The following is an 11,608-nucleotide window of genomic DNA, read 5'->3' as shown; positions in this document are numbered from 1 at the left end:
TCGTTCACTCTCAAGGAGATACATCCATCTCCATTGATGCCGCACTATTGGGAGCAACCTTCCTCCTCCCAATTTTAGGTACTTCTGAACTATCTGATATTTCCAAGCTAGAAATGTCTATTGCTCTCAGCACTTTCTCAGCCTCTGGAGAAGAATTGTCTCCTTCTGGCTGATATTGTGGCGAAAGCTATATTAGTCAAAGCTGGCACGTTCGACAAGTTAACAAAAGAGAAAGTTCAAGTGATGGCTGCCATCACTAAGGGAACTAAAGTGGATTGGAGTCGTTTCATATTCAGAATCATGAAAGACATGGTCACCATGAAAAGTTCTGGATTTGCTGTTCAGATCAGCACAATGCTAAAGGATGCTGGTTTCACTTTTACAAGTGAACAGGATGCTGTTTCGGTAACAATGATTGATGCTGAAATGTACTCGCTTTAAGGCCCAAGCCAACCGTGGCTGAATTTGTTGCCTTGAAAAAGGAGATTGGAGAGACTCTTTCTGAGGCTCAGAAACCTCAACGAAAGATTAAAAGGAAAAGAGTGATCGTATCTACTGATTCTGATAAAACAGTATCAGAAGAGTCTGCTGCTGATGTTCAACCATCCCTACCAACTCCAATCAAGAAGAAAGCACGTACTGTTCTTAAAATCAAGAAGACAACAGCAATTTCTGAAATTGAGAAAGTGCCAATCAGACAGGTGTTTCCAGAAGTGGTTCCATCTGCACGACCCACTACTCCTACTTCAGTGCAATCTGCTGCATCTGTTCCAGCAACATCTACTGCTTCTACTTTCAGACCAATGTCTGGAATAGTGATTCGAGAACCAACAAGGGGGTCTTCTGCATTTCGACCCATTTTGCCTATTTCATCAACCGATAAAAGCAAAGGAAAGATGATTGAAGAACCACAACTTTTTGGACTCTATTCAACTGTGACCACAGGTGTTGATCTTCATTTGGCAGAAATAGAAAGCTCTGCCAATGATGACATGAATTTCTTTGACGAGTGGCACAAGGTCCGAATTTTTCATTCTTTTGCTTACTTCAAGAAGAAAGGATCCTATGGGAAAATAATGAACGCTGAGAAGAGGGTCTTTCAGCTTGCCAAAACAGAAAATGTAATCGAGGCCTTGCGTAGAAGAAGCTACATCCTCGAACAGCTGAAATGTCAGAAGTTGGAATCGGTTCTGAAAATTCTTGAATCAAATTTTGATCCTACAATTCCTACTGCTGTTCAGGATCAAAACGTCATTCTGATTCTAACTGACAAATTGAAACAGATGAGTGAGCAACTTCTTGATCAAGAAAAGGGCTTTGGTGAGCCAATTGAATATCAAGTCGGCCTTGTTCCAGACTTTCCACAGATCCAGACAGTTGAGGAACGGACTACAGCTTCACCAAAAGCTTCTGTTCTCAGTACTCCTGCATCACCAACAAGGCCTATTCAGTCATCATCTCTTTTGTCTGTGCATGAACTGACTTCAGTTGAAGAAGTCATTGAGTCAATTGTTCCCACGTCCCCTACTACTCAGGAAGCAGTTCCAGCTACTTCATTGCTACCATCACCCTCTCCAACCGCAGAACAACATATGGCAGAATCAGATGCTATATCTCTTTTGCCAAACCTAGCGAACTTTTCTGCTGCTCATCAAGCAGAAATGAAAGTTCTTTTGGATCAGCAATCTGAACTCATAACTGCAGAACAATCAGCTTCACCTACTGCCACTGTTCCAACAGAAGAGAACTTGGTCTCCGACTTGGTTGCTCCTGATGAAGAGATTGTTCCTACAATAATTGCTGCCGAACCAACTGTTTCTGCTATTCCAGATGAAAGCTCTACTGACCCTGGTCCGTCTACAGCTGTGATGGATACCATTTCCCTCAACACCAATCAAGTCTCTACTGCGCTGATTGTCACTGATCCTGTTCAAACTCACATGAACACTCGTGTTGCTGAAATAAGGCAACGCTTGCTTGAGTGAACCCCCTCAACTGAATCAGAAACATTCAATTTGGAGTTTCAGATTGACGTTCTGCAAAGGGAACTCCATAACTGTCTGATTTAGTCAAGCGGATGTCCTATGAGAGCTTATCAGAATCTAGTGGTGCTCAGTTCTTCAGAGATCGAATGAGCAAAGAAATATATAAAACGGCGGAATCCATGGAGAAAATGTATGCTGAAACCATTGTTTTCAGACAAGCTGTATCGAGAAATCATAGTCACATCGTGCTTGCTCAAAGTGACATACTAAATCGACTCACCGAGCATGATGATCTCATTCGATCATTTTCCACCTCCATGGAAGTAATGGATGCCAAGATTGATTCTCAAACTCAATCTCTCACTACTCTCAATGATCGTATCTCTACTCAAGCTCCATATCTGGAGATGTTAACCAATGGCATTCAAAACTTGTCTGGAAGAATGAATGATCTTATAGCCCATGTGATTGCCGCTAATGCCAAAAATGAGGAAGAAAAACGAAGAGATCCATCTGAATCAGAACTAAGGCAATCAGAAGCTGAACCTTCAGTAGAAGATTTCAGGATCCTCAAGATGAAGAAATCATTTACAGGGACATTGGAACTGATTGACAATTTACTTTGTTAATTTCTTTGATATTATCCTTTTGCTAACTGATTATCTGTTATTCAACGCTTTCCTACTGTTTAGGTTTTGGCATCACCACAAAGGGGGAAATTGATAGACATGAATTAATTGTGGCGATGAAAATAAAAACCAGCAGACCAGCAGCACTCTTTAAGAAAACAGTAGACAACAAGAAAATCAGAAGCTACTGGTCTAGTAAAACAAAGCAGTAGAAAGGATAGAAAAACAGAATCAGTAGAAGATGTTGCCTAACGTGACTACTTTAAATGTTACCGTTAAAGTTACCAAGTACTAGTATTAATTGCAGCATTAAATACTATACGGAGTCATTTAATTCACTTTACCGAGTTTAGTATAAAACAAGACTGATTGTTTTATAGCTTTTCTGCAGGAACCTTTTTTTGGTAATAAAGCTGACTCTATCAGATATCTGAAGACATCTTCTGATCATAAATGTTGAACTCAGTCGCTTATATATACATGGAACAAACCCTTATAGAAAGAACACTCTACGCATAATATCTTTTCAAGGATCAATGCTATTTCAATCAACGAGACAACCTCGAAATTCCTTGATAACTTTGAGTTCAACACAAAGAAAAGTAGCACACGCTTCATAGCAAATATCTGATCTTTTGAAGATCATCTTGTGCTACTGATTCTCACACTCTTCACAATCTTTTACAACATTTATACTTTATCAGGAAGAGTTTGTAATCTGAAAAGTGTCTTTTCAGAACTTTATGTATCACGTTCTTTTTGAGTCGAGTGACTAAGAGTTTCAGTAGGCAAAGGTGTAAGTCCTTCTGAAGTGGGTGTGTACAAGAGTTGTACTGTAATATCCAAAGTCTTTTAGTTATACCTTCTGGAAACAGGAGAAGGGGAGACGTAGAAGATTTCATCTTCGAACTTCCATAAACAACTACTGCCTACTCTTATTATTGTCTTTCACTTACTTCATCAGATTGTTTCCGCACCTATAATTGTAATCTAGGTGAAATTATACGCAACAAGATAAACTACTATCTCTAACAGGATTTTAGTACCTCATCAGAAGAAAGAAAGAACGAGGAGAGTTTATTCACCCCCCTCTAAACTCAACATCGATCCTCAACAGATTTATTAAATAGATTATTTAAAGGGAAAATATTCTCTTCTTTTGATTTAAAATCAGGATTCTACCAAATTCTTCTAAAAGAGGAAGATAAATATAAAACAGCTTTTACTGTACCATTTGGCCATTACAAATAGAATGTAATGCCATTTGGATTAAAAAAATGCTCCAATGGAATTCCAAAATATAATGAATGAAATTTATAATTCATATATAGATTATATTATCGTCTATATAGATGATGTCCTTATATATTCTGATAATACTGATCAACATTTTAAACATCTGAATATATTTATTCAAGTTACTAAAAAAGCTGGATTGACAGTAAATCAGAAAAAAGTAAAACTTTTTCAAACTAAGATAAAATTCTGAGGACATTATATCGAAAATGGAATAATAATTCCTGTTGAAAGAGCAATTGTTTTCGCTGATAAATTTTCTGATAAAATCACTAATGTAAATCAATTACAAAGATTTCTTGGAAGTCTTAATTATATAGGAGATTTTTATAAAAATCTCGCTCTGTTTATCTATTGCTAATCCTGAAGCATTCAAAATAGTTGAAACAGACGCCTCTGATATTGGATATGGAGGAATACTTAAACAAAAATTAGATAATACATCTAAAGAAATTCTTGTGAGATATACTTCTAGAACTTGGAATAATACTCGAAAGAATTATTCTACAATAAAGAAAGAAATTCTTTCAATTGTTAAATGTATTACAAAATTTGAAAGCGATCTTTTAAATAAGAAATTTTTATTAAGGGTTGATTGCAAATCTGCTAAAGATATTCTTTTAAAAGATGTTAAAGTAATAGCATCTAAACAAATATTTGCTAGATGGCAAGCTATATTAGCATGTTTTGATTTTGATATTGAACATATCTCTGGAAAATCTAATTCTTTACCAGATTTTCTAACCAGAGAATTTTTGCAGGGATCAACCTTGGAAGACGGTTCTAAAGAGACCAGCAACCGGAAAAAAACCGATGAATAAACCCCCCTTTAAAAGAGGGGTTACTGTTCCTCAGCCTAATATGGCTTATACAGAAGAAGAAAAATTTGATCTAATTAAAGAATTTTCAGATGATGATACTGCTTATGAAATTCATTACTATCATAATGCAATATTTGCATTAAAGGGTTCAAAAGAAGATTTAAAATATCCCTATTTAATATCAGGATGTCTTAATTGCTGTCCTGTTGATAAAGACCTTAAAGGTCTATCACCTATCCATATAGCTCAAAGCTATTTAATTAAAAATTTACAACCCATATTGGGCAGAAAAACCAGAGACTATTTTGAAACAATTTTAGTAGAAACTGGATCAGTTGAAATTCAACATATGGATCGCAATCACGATTATGCATTTTCTAAAATGATAATAAAAAAGATTATCTCAGCTGCTAATTGGGGTTTACCCCTTAGCCAAGCCAGACAATTAAACACTTTCCAGGCAATGCCTAATATATTTAATTATCATGATTATATCATGGCTTGGGATACAACCCTTATTTATGAGAATTTTCAAAGAAAACATTCTTGGTGGATAAAATTCCAATTAGATGATATTCATCAGTTTATACCTACATGGTTCAAAACTTTTTTCTTTTCGTGGGGAGTAATGCCCTCTATTCTTCCAAAAAATGTTAAAAACATATGGATTAAGTTCCAACAAGCCAGTCCACAGTTTGACGGAATAACCGCAATGATTCAATTTGACATTAATTATAATGTTCCCTGGATTATTCGATGGGAATATGGACTGCAAGACCTGACTAAAGAAAAGTTTGAAATCAAGTTTGCCCCTACTATATTAATTAGGAAAATTCTTATAAAATGGTGGGGAAAAGAAGACTTCTTTGCAGAAGGCAAAGTTTATGATCGACAGGGAGTAATAGCTCTAGGAGTTGCCAGAGAAACTATGAAGAATTTGAATCATGACACCCCAACACAAACCACATTGTTAAAAGAACTTTTTCAACATTTGAACAAAGATACCATTACTTCTATGTTTACAGAAGTTTTTGGTGAAAAATCAAATTTATCCACTCAAGAATCAACCTCCTCAAAAGGAAAGGAAAAAATGGAAGACGATACACAGATGACCGATCAAGACGATCTGCAAGATGCTCAGGACCCATATGAGGGTGATGACATATTTGCATTATTGAATGCATGAGACAGTGGATGTGTGAGCTGGAAGTCACGAGCTTTGTTAACTGTTTCTCGACTAAAAGTCATGCATTATTGTTGCGAAAATTCTCTGGTTAGAAAATCTGGTAAAGAATTAGATTTTCCAGAGATATGTTCAATATCAAAATCAAAACATGCTAATATAGCTTGCCATCTAGCAAATATTTGTTTAGATGCTATTACTTTAACAACTTTTAAAAGAATATCTTTAGCAGATTTGCAATCAACCCTTAATAAAAATTTCTTATTTAAAAGATCGCTTTCAAATTTTGTAATACATTTAACAATTGAAAGAATTTCTTTCTTTATTGTAGAATAACTCTTTTGAGTATTATTCCAAGTTCCAGAAGTATATCTCACAAGAATTTCTTTAGATGTATTATCTAATTTTTGTTTAAGTATTCCTCCATATCCAATATCAGAGGCGTATGTTTCAACTATTTTGAATGCTTCAGGATTAGCAATAGATAAACAAGGGAGTTCTTTAACTCTTTCTTTTATTTTCTGTATTGCTAAAGTATGACTATCAGTCCATGGTTGAGGATTTTTCTTCAACCTTTGAAATAATAATTTACAATCTTGAGCGAGATCTTTATAAAAATCTCCTATATAATTAAGACTTCCAAGAAATCTTTGTAATTGATTTACATCAGTGATTTTATCAGGAAGTTTATCAACAAAAACAATTGCTCTTTCAATAGGAATTATTATTCCATTTTCAATATAATGTCCTAAGAATTTTATCTTAGTTTGAAAAAGTTTTACTTTTTTCTGATTTATTGTCAATCCAGTTTTTTTAGTAACTTGAATAAATATATTCAGATGTTTAAAATGCTGATCAATATTATCAGAATATATAAGGACATCATCTATATAGACGATAATATAATCTATATATGAATTATAAATTTCATTCATTATATTTTGGAATTCCATTGTTGCATTTTTTAATCCAAATGGCATTACATTCCATTCGTAATACTCTGTTTTATATTTATCTTCCTCTTTTAGAAGAATATGGTAGAATCTTGATTTTTTTATATTTTTATGACATTATTGAAATTTCAAATTAGTTTTTATTTCTATAGATTTTTGGAATAATAAGAAAATAAAATAAATTATAAAAATTAAAATTTATGCATAAAGATGAATTGTCATATGGATAATAATTTTAATTTATAATGTATCTGATTCAACCCACGAGTCTCTCTCTCGTACAAACGCAACCCACGATATTTAGCCAAGTGCCAATGGTACTCTCCCTCTCCTCCTCCTTCCTCCATTCTCCTCTGCCCACCGCCGCCGCCACTCCGACACCCCGCAGATTGATCATCACCTTTTCCTCCTCCTCCTCCGCCACTGTTGCATCTCCAGTGAAGAAAAAGCACTGGAAAGTGGGTGAATTTCCCGGTCTCATAGAAACCTCTATCCCACAATTGTCGAGCAATGGTAAGAGGAGAACCCCCATTAAGAATATAAAAAAGAAGCTGGACAAGAAGAATAATGCCAAGGCGTGGGTCAATACTGTCACTGAAGCTCTCTCCGAAGCCATTGAGAAGAAGCAATGGCAACGTGCCCTTCAGGTTTTCTTCTTTCTTTACATCTTTACATTCGCGTTTTAGTCTCTATTTCCCTTAATTTTATGGATTTATTTTTTTGGGAAATGAAGAACCCTATCCTTTAACTTGGATTGCAGTCCAGTTGTTCATTATTATAACGACTTTTAACTCGTGTGAGTATTATGTTATACGTTAAATTCGATGACATAGTTCTTGAGAGATTCTTTTTCAGCTTTTCAAGCGCCTATAGTGCTGTACATTCTTGTTTATTCTGAAATAATTATGGGGTGGGGATAATTTTGTTTTGATGTGGATACTGTGTCCATACACTAATACACTGGATTGTAGAAGAAAGAGTAACGATGCTATTTTTCCTGCTTCAGTGAGCGAGCCCTTTTCATCTTTCATTGTTGTATCGTAGTGAATTAGGTAACTAATCTTGGATTGAATTTTAGGTATTTGAGATGCTTAAGGATCAATCCTTTTATCAGCCTAAAGAGGGTACATATATGAGGCTCCTTGTTCTTCTCGGAAGATCCGGACAACCGGGCCAAGCCTGTCAACTTTTTGATGAAATGGTTGATCAAGGGGTGGAACCGACCTCAGAACTCTACACAGCTTTGATTGCTGCATGTTGCAGGAGTAATCTGATCAGTAAAGCTTTCACCTTTCTTGAACAAATGAAGTCTCTTCCAAATTGCCAGCCGGATGTATATACTTTCAGCATTCTCATTAAGGCCTGCATTGATGCTGGTTCTTTCGACCTAGTTGAATCCCTTTATGACCAAATGGCTAAACGCTTAATTACTCCTAACACTGTCACTCAAAACACAGTGCTTAGCGGCTATGGAAAGGCAGGAAAATACGACGAGATGGAGAAGATTCTTTCCAGGATGCTTGACAGCACGACCAGCAAACCTGATGTGTGGACTATGAATACTTTTATTAGTTTGTATGGGAATGAGGGTAATATCGAAATGATGGAAAGATGGTATGAAAAGTTTCGCAACTTCGGAATCGAGCCTGAAACACGAACGTTTAATATTCTAATTGGTGCTTATGGGAGGAAAAGGATGTATGATAAGATGTCATCGGTAATGGAATACATGCGTAGACTTTCATTTCCATGGACTACATCAACATACAACAATGTCATCGAGGCATTTTCTGATGTAGGCGACGCAAAGCACATGGAATGCACATTTGATCAGATGCGTGCTGAAAGCATGAAGGCGGACACCAAGACTTTCTGCTGTCTCATCAGAGGGTATGCCAATGCTGGCCTTTTTCATAAGGTGATTAGCTGCGTGCAACTGGCTGGAAGATTGGAGATACCTGAGAATACTTCGTTCTTTAATGCCGTCATATATGCATGTTCAAAGGCAGAGGATTTAATGGAAATGGAAAGAGTTTTCAAGAGAATGAAAGATAAGCTATGCCAACCAGATTCCATGACTTACTCGATGATGATTGATGCATATAGAAAGGAAGGAATGAGTGACAAGGTCTATGATCTTGAGCAAGAAAAGCAGCAAATGGTTCCTCTGGAAACTGAGGCAACAGTTGAAGAAGACATGGTTGTAGCAATATAAATGCAGTTAATTTGGGTGACTCATTTGTTATGTTTCCCCGAGATTGTCAGTTGAGAAGTTCATCATGCACCTTATCCAAGCTGGATGCATAAACAAAATCTAATCTTGGGAGGAAGTCTCCAGCTAGATTTTCTAAGATACTTGGGGTGCCTCGAATGCTTAAATCCACAGAGGTGACGAGCCCACCCATTCCAGGATTGTGTGCATCGGCATCTGAGAGATGGAACGCACCCTGTGCTGTACTATTTTGTATTGCAGTCTCCCTCTCGTTTTCTTGCATTAATAGGGTAAAGTTCATCAGTTCAACTTAGCTTTTACCAGGTTGTCATTGTATTTGTTGCTATTGTCTGATGTAGTATGAGGGAATGCTGATAGACATGTTTTGATTTATGGAGACTTAAATAGCGTATATGCATCAATAAAAAGAACAGCTTGATTAGTGCTTCTTGTTGAACATAAATATTTTTATGATTTTTGTTAAATAAGACTGACTTTTTATTAAATAAGACTGACTTTTATTATCAAGAGTACATAACGTGTGAGGTCATCTCCGATCTAAATCTGTGAGATGTGAGACGGATCAAGCTAATTAAACCAAATATGATTCTCCACGGCCCACCCGTTTATATTATTCTCGCGGTCCAGTAATTAGGACCCATAACCTATTGCACAATCGGAGCTAGCGAGATTGTGATGGGGCTGCGATGCTAGAGTTCATTCCGCCAACTTTATGGTGGCCAGGCATTCCAGATATTTGCTCTGCAGAGGGCGTCGGTCACCTACGTCGTGGGCTGCTACCAGTGCTGTTTTTGATACCCTCTGTAGCGGTCTGCGAGAAATGTGTTGATGGAAATAGAGGAGCGGACAGTGCTGAAGTTGAAGGAAAGGAGGTGTGGTGGTCTCATAAAACACAGGCTTGACTCATCTGCTCCAGCCAGTACTTTTTGTTAGTGTTGAAATTCAGGAGAAGATATCAAAACTTGGTATGATCGCACTTCATGATTGAACATATACATTTCCATTTTTTTGAAAAATTGTGAGATGATGAATTCTCATAGTTAAATGACATTTGTTATGATTATTGTTCCAATTCCAATGTGAAACCAATTAAATCAAGGGTGATGATGCGATTTTGTTGAAGTGAAGATTCAATTGAAATAATATGGAGGAGATGATGGAAATTAATTCATCCATGTAGTTCTGAGGTTCTCAATGATAGAAAGATCGCATGTTCCCTTCTTTGTTCCTTCGCTAGAGACCGTAAAAGCAATTGCTATGTTAGTTGAAGAACAAAATATTCCAGAAGAAAATTCTGGACTAACTTCGTTTGTTTCTGCTTTTATTTGGCTGTGCACTTCGATTCATGGGTGTGTAATCTGCACTTTTTTTTATGGTTTTAAATTTTGTTTTTAAGCACAAACAAGAGTTTCATATTTTGGCCTTATCAGGTGCAAGCCTGCTAAAGTTGTCGTCACTTCTGAATTGCCACTGGGCCTTGGGTTGGGTTCATCAACTGCTTTCTGTGTAGCCCTCTCAGCTGAACTTCTCACTCTTATCTGATTCTGTGAAAATGGATTTTAGCCATCAAGGTTGGCAAATGTTTGGAGAGAATGAGCTGGAACTGGTAAATAAATGGTCCTTTGAAGGTGAAAAGATCATCCATGGCATGGCAAGCCATCTGGGATAGACAACACAGTAAGCACCTATGGCAAGTATAGTGATGCGATCTCGAAGAAATGAATGAGCCGGGTAAGGAGCTCCAACGGATCAAATCAACAATTTATAATGTTTGGGAATTCTGAACGAAGATAATGGCTTAGATAGCACCTGCAGACAATAAAAAGAACTCGTAAATGGGCGTCGGAGGGATGTCCGACGTAACCACTCCGATGCTCAAGTCAGCAAGTTGGAAGATGATGAACACAAGCAATATTTGAGGAAAATACGTATAATGCTTAAAGTTCAAAGGTTTTTCATAATAATCTCTGTATGACATCCATACCTGCTATTTATAGGAGAGGAATGGGTAGTTACCTCGATTTCTGTGTCATCTACTAAGTCGGTTCACCACACTAGCTTCTGATACCTTCTCGGACACTCCAAACCCCAGTTGTTCTGACAGATTGGATTGCCTGTGTTAATCACACTCGAGTGCGGTTCACTTCTCGAGGTGGTGCCATTCTCGAGGCTGCCCAATGGTGGTGTAACCGGGAACTTCCCCCGGAAATGTGAGAAATACCCGGATGACTCTTTAAGGGCCCGGGCTACTGGTACACTACCCGGGAAGAAAAGACTTACCCAGATAATTAGGAAATTGACCCTGTACATGGGTCGTGACCCTGGGTATCGGGTGATTTTCAACCCGGATCCTAATGGGGGTATCACCACCCATCCCTAAAATAGTCGGGCTAGAGCTCGGCTCGCTGTCCCGATTCAGTCATACACCATAATCTCAAAGCATTCCGTAAAGTGGACTAGTGGGTACTGGATCTCCTAAGTGTCCACGCCGGGATTTAATATCTTCCC

General features: G+C 37.2%; 1 protein-coding gene across 1 annotated transcript; it reads left to right on the top strand.

Moving 5' to 3' along the window:
- Positions 1–7,122: 7,122 nt before the first annotated feature.
- On the top strand, positions 7,123–9,521 carry LOC140830812 (pentatricopeptide repeat-containing protein At3g06430, chloroplastic-like). Its single transcript, XM_073194304.1, has 2 exons — positions 7,123–7,514; positions 7,946–9,521. Exons 1-2 carry the CDS (start codon positions 7,182–7,184, stop codon positions 9,080–9,082), a joined length of 1,470 nt encoding a protein of 489 aa, XP_073050405.1. The 5' UTR covers positions 7,123–7,181; the 3' UTR covers positions 9,083–9,521.
- Positions 9,522–11,608: the final 2,087 nt, after the last annotated feature.

This window comes from Primulina eburnea, chromosome 4, assembly GCF_022965805.1.
Source record: "Primulina eburnea isolate SZY01 chromosome 4, ASM2296580v1, whole genome shotgun sequence".
In the NCBI taxonomy this organism is placed as follows: Eukaryota; Viridiplantae; Streptophyta; class Magnoliopsida; order Lamiales; family Gesneriaceae; genus Primulina; species Primulina eburnea.
This window is presented reverse-complemented; position numbering and strand designations above follow the sequence as displayed.

Excerpts from the sequence above, each read along its gene's own strand:
- LOC140830812 (XM_073194304.1), top strand. The coding sequence starts at position 7,182 with ATGGTACTCTCCCTCTCCTCCTCCTTCCTCCATTCTCCTCTGCCCACC. Across the intron at positions 7,515-7,945 it reads AATGGCAACGTGCCCTTCAG|GTATTTGAGATGCTTAAGGA; the intron begins GTTTTCTTCTTT and ends ATTGAATTTTAG.